This window comes from Mytilus californianus, unplaced genomic scaffold (genome assembly GCF_021869535.1).
Source record: "Mytilus californianus isolate M0D057914Y unplaced genomic scaffold, xbMytCali1.0.p SCAF_1, whole genome shotgun sequence".
Classification (NCBI taxonomy): Eukaryota; Metazoa; Mollusca; class Bivalvia; order Mytilida; family Mytilidae; genus Mytilus; species Mytilus californianus.
Window position 1 is genome coordinate 99,566,330 of NW_026262581.1, and position 24,500 is coordinate 99,590,829.

General features: G+C 32.9%; 1 protein-coding gene and 1 long non-coding RNA gene across 3 annotated transcripts in view; one reads left to right on the forward strand and one right to left on the reverse strand.

Moving 5' to 3' along the window:
• The first annotated feature begins 273 nt into the window (after positions 1–273).
• Positions 274–24,500, forward strand: part of LOC127727203 (E3 ubiquitin-protein ligase MIB1-like) — a 103,114-nt gene continuing 78,887 nt past the window's right edge. For both annotated transcript variants that reach the window (XM_052234665.1, XM_052234675.1), the window contains exons 1-5: positions 274–645; positions 16,455–16,626; positions 19,281–19,425; positions 22,144–22,233; positions 23,406–23,472. In XM_052234665.1, the coding sequence (XP_052090625.1) occupies positions 384–645; positions 16,455–16,626; positions 19,281–19,425; positions 22,144–22,233; positions 23,406–23,472 (736 nt within the window). In that variant the 5' untranslated portion in view covers positions 274–383. The remainder of the gene's footprint in view (positions 646–16,454; positions 16,627–19,280; positions 19,426–22,143; positions 22,234–23,405; positions 23,473–24,500) is intronic.
• Positions 13,504–24,500, reverse strand: part of LOC127727616 (uncharacterized) — a 95,332-nt gene continuing 84,335 nt past the window's right edge. Inside the window, exon 2 of the long non-coding RNA XR_007993858.1 lies at positions 13,504–15,262. This is a non-coding gene — a long non-coding RNA (uncharacterized LOC127727616). The remainder of the gene's footprint in view (positions 15,263–24,500) is intronic.

Consider the following 24,500-nt stretch of genomic DNA (forward strand, 5'->3'; position numbering starts at 1 on the left):
TAGAAAATACTACCAGAGACATATAAAACAATTATATGTCTCTGATACTACTGACGATAGATAGATTAACTAAATATGTGACAGGTCCTTTAACCAATACTTATCATGAATTTAAACGTTCAAACTCTTTTAGCACAATTTTTCACTCAAAGGTATTAATTCTAAGTAAATATAACTTCCACATGCTTTTCTACAAAAATTCTTTGAACTATTCTGGATTTAGCTAAACAAGCTTAGCCTTTATAGTTTTTGATAAGTCCAGAGGATAACAAACGCCCGAGATTCCCCGAGATTTTGCGAGGATTTAGACTTCCTACTACCATTTCGTGTCTGAAGAACATAAACATTTCAGAATGAAGTAGATTAAGACTGTATAAAACAAAATGAATGCAGAGAACCTAGAGCCTTCCACCAGCACGTCCAATCGTGTGGCACGTGTGACAATGATGGAAGGTGTAGGCGCCAGGGTTGTAAGGGGTCCTGACTGGAAATGGGGAAAGCAAGACGGAGGAGAAGGGCACGTCGGAACAGTTAGAAACTTTGAATCACCCGAGGAAGTGGTAGTTGTGTGGGACAATGGGACTGCAGCTAATTATAGATGTGCAGGGGCATATGATTTGCGAATATTAGACAGTGCACCAACTGGTAATTTAGTTTGTATGCAGGTTTGGTTCGAGTTCTTTTTATGAACAGTCACACTGGTTGACTGGTTGTCAATTGGCATAACCCGCTGACCGCGAAGTTTGTAGAATAATGGTTTTGTCGTACTCAGTATTTTTCTTTTATATTGTTCAAAGAATTTCAGGAAACATCATACTGCATTGTTGATGTCATATCTGTCATTGTCAATAGACCTTATCGCTATTTAGAAATCTGCGCCATTTGACACGAGAATCTACGCCACTTGAACTTTTGACGTCATACAACAATCATTTTCCTTTGTGACGTCAAAACTTTATGGGAATCTTTGTGATGTCCAGTAATCATGGTAATGGCGGACAAATAGCAATAAGGTGTATATGACGTTATACTGTTATTCGTTTGCATTAAAAGGTTACTAAAATACATGTGATAATAAGTATTCAAGTAGTAGAAGTTTGTAGTTATTGCATAGTTTGTTTTGAAAAATTAATTGGTCAATGTCAGTGTTCCCGCCTGCCCTAAATAGAAGAGCATCCCGCCATTGGTGCCCTTACCCCCGCCCTTCTGCCCTCCAAAGCGAAAAAATACTCTTTTCAAATTACATGCCTATCAGCATTTCCGGTAAAATTGTTACCTGATTATGTAACACTCTAATTAACTGACAATGGCACAAAGTTAAATACCTAGCCTTTGCCGATTTTGGCAGTTTAATCACCTCTGTTAATGATTGTTTACATCTAATTAGGTGATTAAAGATAATTTAACAAATACTAGATATTTAATACAAAATGAAAATGTCCACATGTTTATCCATTTGTAATGTTTATCATGTTTACGTACAGCATGTACACCTGAAAAACTTCATTTAAGTAGGCAATAAATAAAAATAAAATGTAAACAATTTTAAAGACATAAATGGTTTTGACTAAATTTGTTAAAAATGTTTTGTTTAATAATCCTGAGTATGAAATTTTAAAAAATTCGTATTTTGAACATAAACAAGATTGCATCACTTCCTGTTTTACTTCTTGTATTTATAATCCTCCTTACACAGGAGCACTTAACAAATGCTTTTATTTTTAATAATTATGGAGAAAAATAGTAACTGTTAATACCTTCTGCAAAGTTTGCATCAATATGATGTTATTATCTCCTGTTTCACCTTATATATTTATAAAGCTCCTTACTTAGGAGCACTTCGGTGTGCACTTAAAAAAATACTTTTTTGTAACAATTTAACTTGATGAGAATAAGTAACTTTCAGTAGCATATACTTTATGTTCGAACAAGTAATTTAAATGTACATAATTTTATTGCATTAAAAATTAAATTTTGCATGTATACCTCCATCTTTCAAAACTACAATGTACCAGTACTTCTTTAATGTTATAAACTGGTATCAGTAATAAAATCTTGAAATTTCTGATGATTATTTTCCTTACCAAATGTACAAGTTTGTTTGATTAAAATAAAAATAATATGCTTTGCTTCATGGTATGATAATGTGATGAAATATCTTACTATAACTAACATCAAGAGACACAATAATTTCTAAATATGCTTGAAATACAACTAATGTCCTCCAGTTGAGCCTTGCAATATTCTATGTCATTTACACTGTCGAACAGTGCCCTTATAATCTGGTTTATTGCACTGAAGTGACGTTTCAGACAACTAGCACCCTTCTGCCCTGAGATTCAAGCTGGAACACTGAATGTTTATGAAAGGACACATATGTTTCTACTGTGGTCTGTCGACAAGGGACATATATGTTCTCAGTGCTGTCAAAGGGTTTTAAATGATAGGTAGTGGCTATTTTGTCAGCGTAGGCAAAATAGAAAATATGCTATTTTGCCGGCTCTACATGTAGGTAAGCGGAAGTCAATCTTGCCAGTAAAAAACAACTTTGTTTACACACAGATATGCAATTCAAAGAACTGACTATTATTTCAAAAGCAAATTATGTTTAAACATATTTGATTTTCAAGCTATGTACTGTAAATTCAGAAATTATTGCGTGCATTTATTATTGCGATTTTGTTATTTTAGACTAAAATGCGATTTTTATTTTTGCGATATTGAGAAAAATCCTGTTTAATTCATATAAAAAATTTCAAAATGCAAGTTTAAATTATTGCAATTATTACCCTGTCGCATTTTTCGCAATAATAAAAACATCGCAATAATTTCTGAATTTACAGTAATTGATTTTGTTAGATTGCATTATGTTTTATTCAATTTATATACAATGAGATTTTAACTTTATTATTTTTACAACATATACAGTTGAAAAATGTGAGATTTTATTCTTATGCATTCATGTCGCATTAGACTGTGACTGGCTTTAGAAGTCATTTCAACTACTATTTTGATATGATTTCATTGCTACAAATGGATGCTCAATATTTTTATTTTTTTTCCTTTTTTGCAAATTCTTTACTTATTTTCACTTTGACTGATAAATGTTTTTAAAAGATTATATGTATCTCAAATACAATGTATTGATACTATTATTTTACTTAACTATATGAGTAATAATTTGATTCTTTTATGTTGACAATGCACAATTTCGTACTACTTTTAAAAGTAAATATTAAAATCCTCTCTTTAAAAAGAACCGACACAATAACAAAGATCCCTTTATTGCCGGTGCTGGCAAAATAGTCATTGCTATTTAAATATGCTATTTTGCCAGCTTTAATTTAGATATTTTAATCAGAGCCAAAATAGCATATTTTCTATTTTGCTAGCGCCAGCAAAATAGCCATTGACTAAATTAAATCATTGAACAGTCGCCCCCTATATATGGTGTTCTGTAGGGAACTGATTTTTGTCGAGCCTGCGACTTTTGTCGCAGAAAGCTCAACATAGGGATAGTGATCCGGCGGCGGCGTTAGCTAACTTCTTAAAAGCTTTATATTTTAGAAGGTAGAAGACCTGGATGCCTCATGTTACGAAGTTTCCGTCAGTCACATGTCCAATGTCCTTGACCTCATTTTCATGGTTCAGTGACTACTTGAAAAAAAAGTTAACATTTTTTGTAATGTTAAATTCTCTCTTATTATAAGTAGTAGGATAACTATATTTGGTATGTGCGTACCTTGCAAGGTCCTCATGCCCGTCAGACAGTTTTCACTTGACCTCGACCTCATTTCATGGATCAGTGAACAAGGTTAAGTTTTGGTGGTCAAGTCCATATCTCAGATACTATAAGCAATAGGTCTAGTATATTCGGTGTATGGAAGGACTGTAAGGTGTACATGTCCAACTGGCAGGTGTCATCTGACCTTGACCTCATTTTCATGGTTCAGTGGTTATAGTTAAGTTTTTGTGTTTTGGTCTGTTTTTCTTATACTGTATGCAATAGGTCTACTATATTTGGTGTATGGAATGATTGTAAGGTGTACATGTCTAGCTGGCAGGTGTCATCTGACCTTGACCTCATTTTCATGGTTCAGTGGTCAAAGTTAAGTTTTTGAGTTTTGGTCTGTTTTTCTAATACTATATGCAATAGGTCAACTATATTTGGTGTATGGAAATATTTTATGATCTATATGTCAGTCGCGCAGGTTTTATATGACCTTGACCTCATTTTCACGGTTCATTGCTCAGTGTTAAGTTTTTGTGTTTTGGTCTGTTTTTCTTAAACTATAAGCTATAGGTCAACTATATTTGTTATATTGAAGAATTGTTAACTGTACATGTCTGCCTGGCATGGTTCATCTGACCTTGACCTCATTTTCATGGTTCATTGGTCAATGTTTAGTTTTCTTGGTTAATGTTAAGTTTATGTGACAGTTGTAATAAAGCTTTATATTTAGGACTATCAACATAATATCAATGATTAGTAAAGAAGGCGAGACATTTCAGCGTGTGCACTCTTGTCTTAGTTTGCATTAATGACTTTAATACCAGACTACTTACACTACTGCCAAATCAGATTCTATTATTATACGGCTGCAAAAAAAATTTTGCGGTCTTATATTGGTATGACGTTGGCATCGTCGTCCGGCGTCGTCGTAGTTGTCCGAAGACACATTGGTTTTCGCACTTTAGTTTAAGAGAATGGATCTCTATGAAATTTTACCATAAGCTTCAATACCACAAAAGGAAGGTTGGGATTGATTTTGGGGGTTATGGTACCAACAGTTAAGGAATTAGGGGCCAAAAATAAGCATTTTTGTAACTTCCAGACATAACTTGTGTGTTAGTGTATGGATCTCTCTAACATTGTACCACAAGGTTCCATATCACAAAGGGAATGCTGGGATTGATTTTGGGGGTAATTGCCTCCAAATTTTAGGAATTAGGGGCCAAAAAAGGGGCAAAAAACAAGCACTTTTCTAGTTCCATGACAATAACTTGTGTGTAAGTGTATGGATCTTTATGAAATTGTACTACAAGGTTCCATATCACAAAGGGAAAGCTAGTTTTGAGTTTGGGGGTAATTGCCCTAAACGTTTAGGAATTTGGGGCCAAAAAGGGGCAAATAAACAAGCATTTTTCTAGTTTCCAGACAATAACTTGTGTTCAAGTGTATGGATCTCTCTGAAATTGTACTGCAAGGTACCATGCCACAAAGGGAAGGCTGGATTGAGTTTGGGGGTGATGAATCATAAGGGTGTTCAAAAAATTTGGGGGGGGGATTTTTTTTTTAAATTTTCCATTTTAAATTGGTTATTTCTGATTTATATATAAAAGCAAATAATAATGATATGGTTTGAATAGGTAAATTAAAAAATTTTAAGTTCTTAGACCACATTCATTCTGTGTCAGAAACCTATGCTGTGTCAAATATTTAATCACAATCCAAATTCAGTGCTGTATCAAGCTTGAATGTTGTGTCCATACTTGCCCCAACTGTTCAGGGTTCGACCTCTGTGGTCGTATCAAGCTGCGCCCAGCGGAGCATTTTATTTACAATCAAATAAAATCAAGATTGCTTATAACTCTAAGAAGACCTAGAAGGTGCCACCATGAAATGGGAAAAATGGTCTTTCAGAATACTTCAGAATATATTTTGTTAAAATAATGTTTTTATGCCCCCGCTGTAGCGTTGGGGGCATTAAGTTTTACCCTTGTCCGTCTGTACGTCCGTCCGTATGTCCCAAAATTGGTTTCCGTTCTCTAACTTGAGTTTGCCTCAACCAAATGTTATGAAACTTATACACAATGCTTATTATCACAAAACACAGATCAAGTTTGAATTTTGGTGGCGTCACTTTAACATTTCTAGAGTTATGCCCTTTATAAATGGAAAAATTGCAAAATTTTTAGTTTCAGTTTTCTAACTTAAGTTTGCCTCAACCAAATGCTATGAAACTTATACACAATGCTTATTACCACAAAACACAGATCAAGTTTGAATTTTGGTAGCGTCACTTTAACCGTTTTAGAGTAATGCCCCTTTATAAATGGAAAAATTGAAAAAATTTTAGTTTCCGTTCTCTAACTAAAGTTTGCCTCAACCAAATGTTATGAAACTTATACACAATGCTTATTACCACAAAACACAGATCAAATTTGAATTTTGATGGCGTCACTTTAACCGTTCTAGAGTTATGCCCCTTTATAAATGGAAAATTGCAAAATTTTTATTTTCCGTTCTCTTACTTAAGTTTGCTTCAACCAAATGTTATGAAACTGATACACAATGCTCATTACCAGAAAACACAGATCAAGTTTGAATTTTTATGGCGTCACTTTAACCGTTCTAGAGTTATGCCCCTTTATAAATGAAAAATTGCAAAATTTTTAATATCTTAATATCTAGTAATTCTTAAAATTGGAGTTATCTTCCTTTGTCCATGATTATAGTTGAATCAACTACAATCAATGCTTTATACAATGCAATGTTTAATTTTGACTTCCACTGATAAAACACAGATCAAGTTGAATTTGGGTAGTGTCACTTTAACCATTATTGAGTTATGCCCCTTTATAAATCGAAAGATTGCAAAATTTTTAGTTTCCATTCTGTAACTTAAGTTTGCCCAAACCAAACATTATGAAACCTATACACAATATTCATTACCACAAAACTATGATCAAGTACAAATTTTTTGTTTCCGTTTTCTAACTTGAGTTTGCCTCAACCAAATGTTATGAAACTTATACACAATGCTTATTACTACATAAAAAAGATTAAGTACGAAATTTGGTGGCAACACTTTTACCATTCTTGAGTTATGTCCCTTTATAAACATAAAAATTGCTGAATTTTTTAGTTTGTCTCAACCAAATGTTATAAAACTTATACACAACCGTTCTAGAGTTATGCGTGTTTACAAATAGAAAAATTGCTAAATTTTTAGTTTTTGTTCTCTTCTTAAGTTAGCCTCAACCAAATGTTATGAGACTTACACACAATGCTTATTACCACAAAACTCAGATCAAGTTCAAATGTGGGTAGCGTCACTTTTACCGTTCTTCAGTTATGTCCATTTTTAACTATATGATATGCAAGTGGGGGCATCATCTGTGTCCACATGTGGACACTATCCACATTTATTTTTTTAATGAAATGATGTATAATATATAATCAAATTATTTGCTTCCCATGCTGTATTTTATGTCAGTGATCTTTTGAAAGAGCTACATAAAGTATGAAAACTCTGTCACAATACCCATGATACCTGAGAATAGTTTTTTCGCCTGCTTCTCGATTTTGATAAAATATTTTCGATATAAACTTACTTACTTACTTACTAAGGCCCTTGGCTCCTCCGGGGAGCATAGGCCAATGACAAAATCCATCCATCTAACTCGATTTAGCGCCAGTTTTTATACGACCGCAAAAAATTATGCGGTCGTATATTGGTATCACGTCGTCAGCGTCGTCCGAAGACATTTGATTTCCTGACAATAACTTTAGTAAATGTAAATAGAAATCTATGAAATTTGAACACAAGGTTTATAACCACAAAAGGAAGGTTGGGATCGATTTTGGGGGTTATAGTCCTAACAGTTTAGGAATTAGGGGCCAAAAAGAGGCCCAAATAAGCATTTTTCTAGTTTCCAGACAATAACTTATGGAACGGTGTATGGATCTTTCTGAAATTATACCACAAGTTTCCATACCACAAAGGGATGGTTAGGATTGGCTTTGGGGGGTTATGGCTCAATCCGTTTAGGAATTAGGGAGCAAAAAAGGGGGAAAAACAAGGGTTTCCTTGTTATTGGACAATTACTTTTAAGTACAATGTTAAGTTTGGATTACCTCCCTTACACTGCTGTTAAATTATGTATAAAGAAATGTTGTATTGTCTTGAGGTGATGAGCTGTCAATTTATTTTTAGAAGTTACTATTAAAAATGCTGATTAAAGAATATTAATTTTAGACATGATTATGTATGTCATTTTCAATTTTCAGACTTTTATGATGTATTTAAATGGGTAATTATGGTTGCAAACTCCATTGGAAATTTGAATTGAGATAATGACCATATCTTGAGGGAAAGAATGTTTTTTTGGAAAAAGGGGAGGGGGAGGTGAAAAAAAAATTGGGGGGTTTGGGGGGGGGGGGGGGGGGGGTCAATTCGCAACAGCATAGTGTATTGCACAAAAGCAAAAAATTGAATATAAATTCAAATCATATAACCAATTCTAAGTTCTTTGACTACAGTTATTCTGTGTCAGAAACCCATTATGTGTTAAATATTTAATTACAATCCAAAATCAGACATGTATCAAGCGTGAATATTGTGTCCATTTTTGCCCCAACTGTTCAGGATTGGACCTCTGCGGTCATATCCAGCTTATTTACTTTGTCAAACCATCATGTTCATAATTCTCCTTAGGCAGTAGTTGATGAATCTTTCGAGTCTTGACAACATTGTTTTAGTTGCTCTCCATGTTTCTGCTCCATACAAGAGCACAGATTTTACATTTGAGTTGAAAATTTTCATTTTTGTGCTTCTTGAAATGTTCTTGGCACTCCATACTTTCCCTAGAATGTTAAAGGTGACTCTGGCTTTGTTGATTCTTGATTTAACATCAGCATCTGTACCCCCTTCTATGTTGACAATGCCTAGATAAGTAAACTCCTCTAGTTCTTCTATGTTGGTGTCGTTCATATTTATTGGTTGTTTACTTTTGGTATTGATCTTCATTACTTTTGTCTTTTCTTCGTTTGGTTTGAGTCCGAGCTTTATAGATGTTGAAGAGAGAAGGGATGTTTTTTCTTGCATTTGTTGTTGTGTACTGGATATATGCAAAATCCAAGTCTTCTAGTTGTTGCCACATCATCCATTGGATTCCATTTCTTTTCCCTTCAGTTGCTTCTTTCATGATGTAGTCTATTGCCAAGAGGAAAAGAAACGGTGATAGCAGGCAGCCTTGTTTTACTCCAGTTTTGGCATCAAATCTCTCGCTTAGCTTGCCTTCATGTATAACTCTGTATTTCATGTTTTTATAGGAGTTCCTGATGATGTTTATGAATGTTAGTGGTATTCCATAATGATCCATGATGTTCCAAAGGGTTTCTCCCTCCAAGCTGTCAAATTCCTTCTCAAAATCTACAAAGTTAATCAGTAGGGAGGTGTTCCACTCTAAGAACTGTTCTATTATTATGCGTAGTGTGTTTCTGGTCTATGCATGATCGGTCTTTCCTAAATCCTGCTTGCTGTTCTCGTAATTTTTCATCTTCAGCCTTGAGAAGTCATGTAAGGAGGATTCTATTTAGTACCTTTGCTGCCATTGATAGTAATGCGATTCCTCTGTAATTTTTGCATTCTTTAAGGTTGCCTTTCTTTGGTAGTTTGATTAGATGGCCTATTTAGATGTTCTTTAAAATATCGGCCCATCTAGCTATCTGTTCTTCTATAGTGGTAAGGACCTTCCCATTTTTATACGACCGCAAAAATTAAAAATTTTTTGGTCGTATATTGGTATGACGTTGGCGTCGTCGTCGTCATCGTCCGGCGTCGTCCGAAGACACATTGGTTTTCGCACTCTAACTTTAGTTTAAGTGAATGGATCTCCATGAAATTTCACCATAAGGTTCAATACCACAAAAGGAAGGTTGGGATTGATTTTGGGGGTTATGGTACCAACAGTTAAGGAATTAGGGGCCAAAAAGGGGCCAAAAATAAGCATTTTTGTAACTTTCAGACAATAACTTGTGTGTAAGTGTATGGATCTCTCTGACATTGTACCACAAGGTTCCATATCACAAAGGGAAGGCTGTAATTGATTTTGGGGGTAATTGTCTCAAAATTTTAGGAATTAGGGGCCAAAAAAGGGGCAAAAAACAAGCATTTTTCTAGTTTCATGACAATAACTTGTGTGTAAGTGTTTGGATATTTCTGAAATTGTACTACAAGGTTCCATATCACAAAGGGAAAGCTGGAATTGAGTTTGGGGGTAATTGCCCGAAACGTTTAGGAATTGGGGGCCAAAAAGGGGCCAAAAATAAGCATTTTTCTAGTTTCAAGACAATAACTTGTGTTCAAGTGTATGGATCTCTCTGAAATTGTACTGCAAGGTACCATACCACAAAGGGAAGGCTGGGATTGAGTTTGGGGGTGATGAATCATAAGGGGGTTCAAAAAATTGGGGGGGGGGGTTTTTTTCTTTTCTTTTTTTCCTTTTTTTTTTCTTTTAAAATTTTCCATTTTAAGTTGGTTATTTCTGATTTATATTTAAAAGCAAATAATAATGATATGGTAGGAGATACACACCAAACAGGATGTGTAAATTATTATATAATAAGTATTGTGCAATAGCAAGAAATTTTCAATTGCACAGTATTGCACAATAGCAAGAAATCTTCAATTGCACAGTATTGCGCAATAGCAAGAAATCTTCAATTTAACAGTATTGCGCAATAGCAAGAAATATCCAATAGCACAATATTGCGCAATAGCAAGAAATTGTCAATTGTACAGTATTGCACAATAGCAAGAAATATTCAATTGCACAGTATTGTGCAAAAGAAGATACTTCGTATAAATTGCTTATTTCTTGATCAATTTCAATGGGGTTTTATTCTTGAATTCTTGGGGTTCTTTAATATGCTGAATCTAACCGTGTATTAAGTTTTTGGATTTTGGGCCCCGTTTTTAAATTGGTCCACATTGAGGTCCAAAGGGTCCAAAATTAAACTTTGTTTGATTTCATCAAAAATTGAATTATTGGGGTTCTTTGATATGCCGAATCTAACCGTGTATTTAGATTTTTAATTTTGGGTCCCGTTTTTTAAATTTGTCTACATTAAGGTCCAAAGGGTCCAAAATTAAACTTAGTTTGATTTTAACAAAAATTGAATTCTTAGGGTTCTTTGATATGCTGAATCTAAACATGTGTTTAGATTTTTGATTATGGGCCCAGTTTTCAAGTTGGTCCAAGTTGGGGTCCAAAATTAAACTTTGTTTGATTTCAACAAAAATTGAATATATGGGGTTCTTTGATATGCTGAATCTAAACATGTATTTAGATTTTAGATTTTTGGCCCAGTTTTCAAGTTGGTCCAAATTGGGGTCCAAAATTAAACTTTGTTTTATTTCAACAAAAATTGAATATATGGGGTTCTTTGATATGCTGAATCTTACCATGTATTTAGATTTTTTATTTGTGGGCCCGCTATCAAATTGGTTCATATTGAGGTCAAAAGGGTCCAAAATTAAACTTTGTTTGATTTCATCAAAAATTGAATTATTGGGGTTCTTTGATATGCCAAATCTAACCGTGTATTTAGATTTTTAATTTTGGGTCCTGTTTTTTAAATTGGTCTACATTAAGGTCCAAAGGGTCCAAAATTAAACTTAGTTTGATTTTAACAAAAATTGATTTTTTGGGGTTCTTTGATATGCTGAATCTAAACATGTGTTTAGATTTTTGATTATGGGACCAGTTTTCAAGTTTGTCCAAGTTGGGGTCCAAAATTAAACTTTGTTTGATTTCAACAAAAATTGAATATATGGGGTTCTTTGATATGCTGAATCTAAACATGTATTTAGATTTTAGATTTTTGGCCGTGTTTTCAAGATGGTCCAAATTGGGGTCCAAAATTAAACTTTGTTTGATTTCTACAAAAATTGAATATATGGGGTTCTTTGATATGCTGAATCTTACCATGTATTTAGATTTTTTATTTGTGGGCCCGCTATCAAATTGGTTCATATTGAGGTCAAAAGGGTCCAAAATTAAACTTTGTTTGATTTCATCAAAAATTGAATTATTGGGGTTCTTTGATATGCCAAATCTAACTGTGTTTTTAGATTTTTAATTTAGGGTCCCGTTTTTTAAATTTGTCTACATTAAGGTCCAAAGGGTCCAAAATTAAACTTAGTTTGATTTTAACAAAAATTGAATTCTTCGGGTACTTTGATATGCTGAATCTAAACATGTGTTTAGATTTTTGATTATGGGACCAGTTTTCAAGTTTGTCCAAGTTGGGGTCCAAAATTAAACTTTGTTTGATTTCAACAAAAATTGAATATATGGGGTTCTTTGATATGCTGAATCTAACCATGTATTTTGATTTTGGACATTGGACCATAATAGGTAAACTAAAAAAAATTGAAGTTCTTAGACCACATTCTTTCTGTGTCAGAAACCTATGCTGTGTCAAATATTTAATCACAATCCAAATTCAGAGCTGTATCAAGCTTGAATGTTGTGTCCATACTTGCCCCAACTGTTCAGGGTTCGACCTCTGCGGTCGTATCAAGCTGCGCCCAGCGAAGCATTTTATTGTCTTTAACTTGTTGACCTGTTTGTCTAAATTTGCCAGCAAGTTTTTTGGTGGTATCGTATAGATCTTTCATGTTTCTCATGTTTGCAGCTTCTTCCGCTTGTGAGGCAAGATTTTCAATATATGCTCTCCTATCTTTTCTTACACATTGTCTAACTTCCCTGTGAGTTTTGTTGTATTCAGTTTGAGCATCAGTTTTTATACGACCGCAAAAAAATTTTGTGGTCGTATATTGGTATGACATTGGCGTCGTCGTCGCCGTCCGAAGACACATTGGTTTTCGCACTCTAACTTTAGTTTAAGTGAATGGATCTTTTTGAAATTTTACCATAAGGTTAAATACCACAAAAGGAAGGTTGGGATTGATTTTGGGGGTTATGGTACCAACAGTTAAGGAATTACGGGCCAAAAAGGGGCCAAAAATAAGCATTTTCTAGTTTCCAGACAATAACTGTGGAACGGTGTATGAATCTCTCTGAAATTATACTACAAGTTTCCATACCACAAAGGGATAGTTAGGATTTGCTTTGGGGGGTTATGGCTCAAACCGTTTAGGTATTAGGGGCAAAAAAGGGGGGAAAAACAAGGTTGTCCTGGTTAATGGACAAATACTTTAGTACAAAACATAATTTAAAGCAGTGTAAGGGAGATAAATCAAATACATCATTGAAATTATCTCCCTTACACTGCTTTTAAATTATGTATAAAGTAATGGTTAATGAACAATAAAGATAATTTAAAACAGTGTAAGGGAGGTAATCCAAATACAACGTTTTGGTTACTTCCCTTACACTGCTTTTAAATTATGTTTAAAGAAATGCATATTTATAAAGGAAGACCAGTAAAAATATCTGCAAATGTTGCATCATTTTTTTTTACAAAAAAATCCATATGAAAGATTTGACTCTTTTTTTTTAATTCTATTTTAAAATAGATTAAGTTAGCACTATGGTAAATTTAAATGGGTAATTATGGTTGCCAACTCCATTGGAAATTTGAATTGAGATTATGACCATATCTTGAGGGAAAGAATTTTTTGGGGGGAAAAAGGGGGGGTGGGACTAAAAGAAATTGTGGGGGGTCAATTTTTTCTCATTTCAGATTTCAGAAATTAAAAAGAATTATTCTTCAAATATTATTTTTTTTCAAATTTCAAATATTGAAAATTTTCAAGAAGTAATCTTTAATTGCACAGTATGGCGCATTAGATTTGTAAAATCTTTGATCACATTTATTTATTTGTTATGCCGAATTTAACAGTGTATTTAGATTTTTAATTTTGGGTCCAGTTTTCAAAATAGTCTACATTAAGGTCCAAAGGGTCCAAAATTAAACTTTGATTGATTTTAGCAAAAATTGAACATATGAGGTTCTTTGATATGCTGAATCTAAACATGTATTTAGATTTTTGATTTTTGGCCCAGTTTTCAAGTTGGTCCAAATTGGGGTCCAAAATTAAACTTTGTTTGATTTCAACAAAAATTGAATATATGGGGTTCTTTGATATGCTGAATCTAACCATGTATTTAGATTTTTTATTTGTGGACCCCGTTATCAAATTGGTTCATATTGAGGTCAAAAGGGTCCAAAATTAAACTTTGTTTGATTTCATCTAAAATTGAATTATTGGGGCTCTTTGATATTCCGAATCTAACCGTGTATTTAGATTTTTAATTTTGGGTCCTGTTTTTTAAATTGGTCTACATTAAGGTCCAAAGGGTCCAAAATTAAACTTAGTTTGATTTTAACAAAAATTGAATTCTTGGGGTTCTTTGATATGCTGAATCTAAACATGTGTTTAGATTTTTGATTATGGGCCCAGTTTTCAAGTTGGTCCAAGATAGGGTCCAGTATTTAAACTTTGTTTGATTTCAACAAAAATTGAATATATGGGTTCTTTGATATGCTGAATCTAAACATGTATTTAGATTTTTGATTATGGGCCCAGTTTTCAAGTTGGTCCAAATTGGGGTCCAAAATTAAACTTTGTTTAATTTCAACAAAAATTGAATATATGAGGTTCTTTGATATGCTGAATCTAACCATGTATTTAGATTTTTTATTTGTAGGCCCCGCTATCAAATTTGTTCATATTGAGGTCAAAAGGTTCCAAAATTAAACTTTGTTTGATTTCATCAAAAATTGAATTATTGGGGTTCTTTGATATGCTAAATCTAACCGTGTTTTTAGATGTTTAATTTGGGTCCCGTTTTTTAAATTGTTCTTCATTGAGGTCCAAAGGGTCCAAAATTAAACTTAGTTTGATTTTAACAAAAATTGAATTCTTGGGGTTTTTTGATATGCTGAATCTAAACATGTGTTTAGATTTTTGATTATGGGCCCAGTTTTCAAGTTGGTCCAAGTTGTGGTCCAAAATTAAACTTTTTTTGATTTCAACAAAAATTGAATATATGGGGTTCTTTGATATGCTGAATCTAACCATGAATTTAGATTTTTTATTTGTGGGCCCCGCTATCAAATTGGTTCATATTGAGGTCAAAAGGGTCCAAAATTAAACTTTGTTTGATTTCATCAAAAATTGAATTATTGGGGTTCTTTGATATTCCAAATCTAACCGTGTATTTAGATTTTTAATTTTAAGTCCCGTTTTTTAAATTGGTCTACATTAAGGTCCAAAGGGTCCAAAATTAAACTTAGTTTGATTTTAGCAAAAATTGAATTCTTGGGGTTCTTTGATATGCTGAATCTAAACATGTGTTTAGATTTTTGATTATGGGCCCAGTTTTCAAGTTTGTCCAAGTTGGGGTCCAAAATTAAACTTTGTTTGATTTTAACAAAAATTGAATATATGGGGTTCTTTGATATGCTGAATCTAACCATGTATTTTGATTTTGGACATTGGACCATAATAGGTAAATTAAAAAAATTCAAGTTCTTAGACCACATTCTTTCTGTGTCAGAAACCTGTGCTGTGTCAAATATTTAATAACAATCCAAATTCAGAGCTGTATCAAGCTTGAATGTTGTGTCCATACTTGCCCCAACTGTTCAGGGTTCGACCTCTGCGGTCGTATCAAGCTGCGCCCCAGCGAAGCATTTTATTGATTTTCTGGTTTTACTTCTATTCAATTTGTCTTTTTTCTGTTTCCTCTACTGCACTTTTCTAAAAGTGGCTGGTGTAAATCCACTCTTTTTGGGTTTGTGTTTTTCTACCAAGAGTTTCTTCACATGTGCTGTTTAATATCTCTTTTATCTGACTCCACTGGTCTTCAATGTTATCAAGTTCTTCTAGCAGCTGGAATTTGTTTAAAAGTGTGATGTTGAACTGTTTTTTCTCTCTCTTTTCTCTCAAAAAGTTGACATTGTATTTCACCCTTGATGGGTTTTTCATGGTGTATACTTTCCTTAGCTTCATTCTTACTTTTTCCAATCAGGAGGTGATGATCGGATGCAGCATCTTCTCCCCTCTTTACACAAACATCTTGAAGTGATCTTCTAAATTTGTTGTTGATGCAGAAATGGTCAATTTGGTTTTCTGTGACATGGTCTGGTGATATCCATGTTGCCTTGTGGATGTGTTTGTGTGGAAATATACTCCCTCCTATAACAAATTTATTGTTGGCACATAATTCTGCAAATCTTTCTACATTTTCATTCATTTGGCCTAGTCCATGTTTTCCCATTGATTGTTCATACCCTATATATAAGGAATTTCTAAACCTGACATAGAGAGTTGTTTCAAACTATTACTTGCATGAGAATATTTTTTTTGTGTTTTGGGGTAAAGCTATGGGCGGTCACTCTTCATGTAGATCTTCCATAAGATCACTTACCTAGAGTAAAGCCTTCTATTTCAAATAAAACTTGAAAAATACAGATAACGTGTGGTATTTCTACAAACAAAAGTGAAATCAGGTGTCTCTATCACACTTCTTTGTGTCAGTGCTCCCCGACTACGAGGTGCGCTCTGGACTGCCTACATTAATTGAAAATAGATTGTTCCTGTTCTGTGAGTGTGATTCTTACATTTTTTGTAATGCTCACGAAGAAAGGCTGATACAATGTATACTTTGTTCTGTAAATGGGAAAAATCAATAATCAGACCCTTAAACAGACAGAACAATAATCATTTATAATTTAAATTTACTTTTTATAGGAATGAAGCATGATGGATCAATGTGTGACTCCTGTAGACAACAACCAATATTTGGTATCAGATGGAAGTGTGCAGAATGTCCAAACTTTGACCTTTGTTCAGTTTGTTACCATGGAGACAAGCACAATTTGAGGCACAGATTTTATAGAATAACTACACCAGGGGGTGACAGGTAAGGAGGTTTCCAGTGATCATGTACTTTTGAAAATAATTCATTTGGTATAAAGGTAAGGTGACACTGAAAAATATCTTTTGGAGAAAAATAAATATATAACTTCAACAACCAAAAGGTAAGGTGACACTGAAAAATATCTTTTAGAGAAAAATAAGTATATAACTTCAACAACCAAAAGGTATGGTGACACTGAAAAATATCTTTTGGAGAAAAATAAATATATAACCAACAACCATCCCATGTTTCTGTGCTACAAGCAAATTTCCAATTTAGGGCTATTTTCCTAATGCTTGTTGTTTAAAGGTTTCGTTGGCTTGCTTGCTTCGTTTGTTTTTATGTTTGCTCAAGCATTGTAATTAAGATTGACATCCACAATCAATAGATAGGCGGGGACCCAGCTTGTATACATTATACTCTGCATTATACTTAACATCAAATAACAACAACAAAAACAACAAATACTTTATTAGAGTCTCACCTCTTTAAAACATTTGATATAAAACACAATACAATAACAGATCAATTTATAAAAGAGCCACTCTAAGAAGAGTTATGAGAGACTGAAAAACACACATTAAAAATACATTAATATTACATATATAACATATATCAATATATCTTAGCATAAAACACTATAATATTAAAAAGCAATTCTTTTCTAATCATAATCAGAAGATAATAAAAAATATAACATTATATTCAGTTTAAGTATAATGTATACAAGCTGAAGCCCTGCCTATCTATTGATTGCAGATGTCAATCTTAATTATATTTATACAAACAAAGCATGCAAGCCAACCAAACCTTTAAACTACAAGCATTAGGAAAATAGCTCTAATGATTTGAAAAGTTTGATGATCAGTCAAAGATATAACTCTATACGGTTATTACAGAAAATAACTTGTGTGTGTTATTACAGATACTTTCATGAGTTGTCTACTCTTTATTCCTTAAATTTTCTAAATCTGTAATAACATATGTTTGTTATTTGTAAAATTATTTCATTTATAGTTGGCTCTAGGGAACTCTTGAGACTTTGCGCAGAAACTAAATGCATAGCCTTGATAACTAATTTTTTAATTAAATTAATTCATTTTTGATTAACCATGGTAAATCAATGAGATGAGGCTATTAAGGGATAAACTTAGCTGTGATAACAAGGCTAGGTTATTAAAGGAATGTAACTTATTATATAAGACACTTGGGAATTACTGAGAAACTTGCGCAGAACCTCATTACATGCTCTGGTCATTATTTCTTACAATAAATTAAAATACATTGTAATTAAGCATGATGTATGTCTGAGCAAATGCTTTGAAGTGATATAGAGAAGCTGTGATAACACCCTTTAGTTATTACAGGCATATTTTTTTCTGTAATAACATATAGGTGTACTATGCAAAATTGGCAAACTATGAACTGTTATATCTTTCAATAGTTAAGTATACATATAGACAAAAGTAATATCAATAGAACTTTTATACATTTTAACTAAACTAATGATGTATATTGTCCCTTTGAAACATGTAACATACATATGTTATCACAGTTCTTTTATTTTTTAGTCCACAATAACAAATGTATGTTATTTTTCTGTAATAACCCTATAGAGTTATATCCCTGACTGATGATTGGTTACAATAATTCTTATATGATTTGCATATAAGAGAATACGTTGATATGATTGGTTGAGAGTACTTCCGGTAGTTGTTCTTGAGGTTGTTTATTTTTCGATAGACGACGTTGACCGAACTTCTTTTCGTAACCAATGTAAACAAGATGGCGGCGATAATGGCACAATCCGGATCGACGTTAACAAAATTTATTTTCAATTCGCATTAATAGGTCTTAATAGTTAAATTAAATAATAAACACAAAACATTCGTTTGAATGATAATAAGAGTTTTTGTAGTTTATTTTTTATCAGATTGCAAATTTCATGGAGTACATATTTTTGCGTTAACCAACAAGTATATTCATGCGCCAGGCCTATTCAATGACACAAATATACAATTTACGTGTGATAGAGGTTACGAGTGTGGAAAAATAAATTCCTTATCTCAAATTTTAAAGAATTATAAGGATTAAACGCCTTTTTAAAGAAATTTATTGGTGTATAAACTGTACCAAGCCACTCACAAACATATCATAAAAGTCCTTTGGACTTTTATTTGTTTGTGAGTGAATTGGTCGAGTTTATACACCAATAAATTCCTTTAAAAAGGCATTTAATCCTATATTATTAAAGTGTTAAAAGCTGAGGATTTGAAGATAGACTAAGCTGTAACATACAACAAAATATATTTAATTTTTTTATGAAGACAGATGTAGAATGGTAAAGTGTTGTCTTTTCATCAGTTTGTTTGTCTGAGTACATCTCAGTTTAATTTGATTTACTTTATAACAGATATTTCTTAAAATTTTATGCAGTGTTTATTTTTCAGGATGAATAGCTCCCTTTCAATATTAAAAATATTCAGATTAGTTCAAATACTATTGAAAGTTTAAATACTGCAGGTACAAATAACTAAAAGCAGAAGACATTTGTGTTATACACCCCTGGCAAAGTTTTAATTACCATATACTCTTTTTTTGTGGGATGATTTAATAATGCAAACCTTCTCAATAAGATCTTTTAATCTTTTTTATAGATGTGCTATAGAACCCAGAAGAAAAAGTAAAAAGATAACAGCTAGAGGTATATTTCCTGGAGCTCGTGTTGTGAGAGGAGTTGATTGGCAGTGGGAGGATCAAGATGGGGGTAATGGCAGAAGAGGAAAAGTTACAGAAATACAGGTGTCAGATTACATAGCTATACTGTTGATTCATTATTGTTAGTGGGATACTGATTTTTGTGGATTTCATGGGTATAGGTTAACCACACATTTATATGTTCAATGAAGTACACATTTAATATAGACATGTAAGCAAACTTCAGAAAAACCACCAAATGAAAAGTCCACTTAAATACCATGTTTCTCCAAAAGAAGATATATCCACTGTAAATATTTTGAAAGAATTAAGTTGACACAGTTGACATCAGATTAGTTTTTATACGACTGCAAAAGTTAAAAATTTTTTGGTCGTATATTGGTATCACGTTGTCGTCGTCGTCAGCGTCGTCCGAAGACAGATGGTTTCCGGATAATAACTTTAGTATAAGTGAATAGAAATCAATAAAATTTTAACACAAGGTTTATAACCACGAAAGGAAGGTTGGGATTGATTTTGGGGGTTATGGTCTCAAAGGTTTAGGAATTAGGGGCCAAAAAAGGGGCCCAAATAAGCATTTTTGCAGTTTCCAGACAATAACTTGTGTTTAAGTGTATGAATCTCTCTGAAATTATACCACAAGTTTCCATACAACAAAGGGATGAGTATGGGGGGTTATGGCTCAAACCATTTAGCAATTAGGGGCAAAAAAGGGGGAAAAACAAGGGTTTTTCTGGTTAAAGGACAATTTAGACAATTTAAAAGCAGTGTAAGGGAGGTAATCCAATCCATTTAAAGAATACTGTTGTATATATGTTTGATAACCTCCCTTACACTGCTTGTAAATTATGTATTAAGAAATGATGATTGTCTTGAGATGATTAGCTGTAAATTTATTATTAGAAGTTACTATTAATTAATATTAATTTTAACCATGACTGTATGTCATTTTATATTTTAATATTTTATGATGTATTTAAATGAGTAGTTATGGTTGCAAACTCTATTAGTAATTTGAATTGAGATTATTTTTGGAATAAGGAAAAGGGGGAGTTGAAAAAAATTTGGGGGGGGGGGGCTACAATTTTTCTCATTTCAGATTTCAGATGCCACAGCATAGTGTATTGCACAAAAGCAAAAAATTGAATATAAATTCAAATCATACAACCAATTTTAAGTTCTTTGACTACAGTTATTCTGTGTCAGAAACCTATTATGTGTCAAATATTTAATTACAATCCATATTCAGACCTGTATCAAGCGCGAATATTGTGTCCATTTTTGCCCCAACTGTTCAGGGTTGGACCTCTGCGGTCGTATGCAGCTGCGAAGCATTTTATTTTGGTGTACTACTACTTTAGCTGAATCCTTTATGATACATGTATATGTATTATAAACTTTGATGACTCACTAAGAAACTGGAAGTTATGTTAAGTTTGGGAGTGAGATGCCAAGTTTACACATCAATATACTTAACCTTTATTACCAATAAATCCTATAGATTTACCAAATATAATGTCCAGACCAAATTATTATCAATACTTACAGAACTAATTGGTCTGAGACTCTGAGTAGGAATTCATGGCTGTGATATCATGAAACGAGTTAAACTATGTATAAACTTATTGGTTGCCTTGACACACACACATATGAATGTAATAAAACTTAACATACATTGAAGTAATAAGAATAATACATTTGAGCAATGTCTGTATTATTATCATCAAAGTAATATAGTAATCATTTCACCTAGTCTGGTTCTTTCCTTTGTTATCTCAGTAACTTATCATCCTTTGTTACCATTAATTGTTCATTTATTATTAGCCATGTTTGGTTCAAGGATCCAGAAAATTTTTTTTCACACAATTTCAGTCAAGATGACTTGAAAGTTAGGGTCTTTTTTTCAAACTTTCATAATTATTAACACTACATCAACAAACTTGTATTGAATGTTTGATTGCATTTACTTCATGAAGTATGCTGTTTCCGGAGTCGGCAGCGGCATCAACAATGTACTAGTTTGTGATTAGGTCTAGTTTATTGTGAACCACTAGTGGTAGGTCAATGTTAATTGGTATGCAGTTGTATAAGCATTAGCACATCAGCAATGGAGATTATTTGGCTCCACCCCAGCAGTCATGGTCTATTGACTTTGAAACTTTTGCTTAGTTTACATGTATTAGTTTGTGATTAGATCAGTTAAGATGAATCACTAATGTTAAGTCAATGACATTTGGTTTGCAAACTTATTGGCATTTGCAAGTCGCGTTTCCATGGAGATTATATAGCCCCACCCCCTCATCATGGTTCATTGATTTTGAAACTTTTACATAGTTTACAAGTTAATGTTTGTGTCTTGGTTTGTTTAAAGGGAACGACTTATGATAAGTCAATGGTATTTGGTATGCAGTTGTATAAGCATTGGCACATCTCATTTCCATGGAGATTGTTTAGCCATGTACCTTCAGTCATGGTTCATTGATTTTGAATATTAGCATAACTTACATGTTAAAGTATTACTATTTTAATTCAACATTTGCATTATCAAAATTACAAAAAGGTGAGACATATCTCTGTGATAACAGTTTATTGTTCATTGCTCAACAATGTCAGTAATAATTGTATAAAGCAAAATTTCAGAATTGACAGAACTTGTTTATAATTGAGTCTTATTTTTAACTTCTAGGGATTGTGATTGTTACGACTCATTAAATCAAATTTACTTATGAAAAACAGTAAACATAACAGAGGTAAACCTGATAATTAGATCCTCTAAATAAAAAACTTTTTAATTAATTTTAGGATTGGAGTGCTGCAAGTCCTAGAAGTGCTGCATATGTTTTATGGGACAATGCTGCAAAAAATTTATACAGAGGTGGTTTCGAGGGAATGGTAAGGTTACTTATTGTGCTTGAACTGAGTAAATTTTGTTCCTAATATAAACTGTCTGCTGGCCACTGTTGGTGATTAATGTAAGATAACTTCGTTTAATTTTTTTCAACAATTAATCACTAAGGGGAGATAATAAAATTTTGCTATCATATACAGTCAAACTTGCCTTAAGGGTCACCTGTCTCTAACAGTCACTTTCAGACCCTCCCAAATGTTTTCTCTATATAATTTTAACTCTTTTCAGCAGTTGACTGTCTAACACGGTCAGAGGTCACATAATTTTTGCAGGAAATTATCATTTCAACTTTTAACAACTGTCATTTTGATATTTTTAACTATCAATATAATCATGACAAAAAATATGTATTCAGTGTCAAATTGAAAATGAGAATTGGAACCTGTTTGTAACTGTGATAGTGCCATATGAGGTGAATTCAAGAATTCCTTGTGTACTACTCCTTTCAGTTTCCATTGAAAACAGTATCACCAACTTATATCTTCACGACTATTGACATATTACAAAAGTTTTCGACCAATTTCCAACGCCTGATTTCACTGATCAAAGAACGATAATTCTGCCAACTGAGAGCACTAAACAATTTGCTGCGATCCTGGCCATTTGATATGATATTAGAATCGAAATTTTCCAAACCTCTTTTAAAAGGTCACCTCTTTTGAGCGGTCACTTTTAATACTTCCCATTAGTGACTGCTTAATACAGGTTTTAAACATTATTTGCCTCTTAGAAACAATACAGATAGTAGTGAGCTTTCATCAACTTACCAAAAATAAAGATTTAATTAAAGCATTGGCTTTTTGTCATTGTTTAATTTTTTTTATCTGTGGCAGCTTTTTATAAATATATCACAGCTTCCTGTTAATATTGGACTAAAAACCCATATCCCGCTGTCCTCCGGTTGTATGGCTATATATTGTCAAAATAAAATCAGCTCTTCTTAAGGAAGATGAACTTTTTAACAAAATTATGTTATTGATAAACATACAAAAATCTTAAGTCACTCTGGACAGTTGAAATAATTCTAAGTTAAGCAGGATTCTGAGGAAGCAAAGTAATTCAGATGAAATAATAAGAAAAATATTAACATTTACAGACTTCATGCTCTTCACAAGTAACACCTGTCTCATATTAAATGTAATTGGAATTTTTTTAGGCTGACTTAAAGGTTGTAAACGATGCTAAAGGAGGTTCTTTCTACAGAGACCATTTACCATTGTTAGGTAAGTAAAATAGGCAAAGTTAGAAGAGATGAACTAAATAGACTTATTCTTCTATAAGAATCACATTAAAAGCATATTGCACTGGTGCAACTTCAGGTCATTGCATTGGGGAATATTGACCAAACTTAAAATACAGGTTATACATGTTATTGGCCTGCACAATACAGTTAACTTTTGTTTAAAACTTGTACCATTGGGATAGTTTTATAGACTCCTTTCAATTTATTAGTCCCCTACAGACAAAGGGGACTTTAGGTTTGCACTCCGTCCGTCTGTCTGTCTGTCTGTCAGTCCCGCAAATCAGTTTTCCACACTTTTTTTCTCCGTGCTTGAAGATATTGATTTGAAATTTGTTATAGTTTTATCATGACAAGTTACAGATCAAATTTTGTTCCGGTCTGATGATTTTGTGCAGAGTTATGGTCCTTGGACTTAGAAAATTCACTTAAATAATCAGTTTTCCACACTTTTTTTCGTCATGCTTTAAGATATTGACTTGATATTTGTTATATGGTTTACACCATGACAAGTTGTAGATCAAGTTAGCATTTTGTTCCAGTACAATTAATTTTTAACCAGTAGGGGACTATGTATGTATTGCCATGCAATACTCTCAGAATGCTTGTTATGAATCAAATGGTATAAAAACATTGTGTCCTAGATTTTTTCCTTATTGCAGGACTAATACTTAACGGGGTGTCCATGGAATATTGATCATGATAGTCCTGTTTTTATATGCCCGTTTACGGGACGTATTATGGTATACCGTTGTCCGTCCGTCGTCAACATGTCGGACAATAACTCAAAAAATGCTTTAAACAATTCGCATGAAACTTTGGTTAATTGTTTATATCTATTGACATGAGCTCCCTTTCGTTTTTAATAAATTTTAGATTTTAAGTTTCCAAGTTTTGGGGTTTTTTTTCATTAATAAAGGGGGATTTTCCAGTTTTCGGACAATAACTCAAAAACACTTTCACCAATTTACAAGAAACTTTGGTGAATTTTTTATATCTATTGTGATGAGC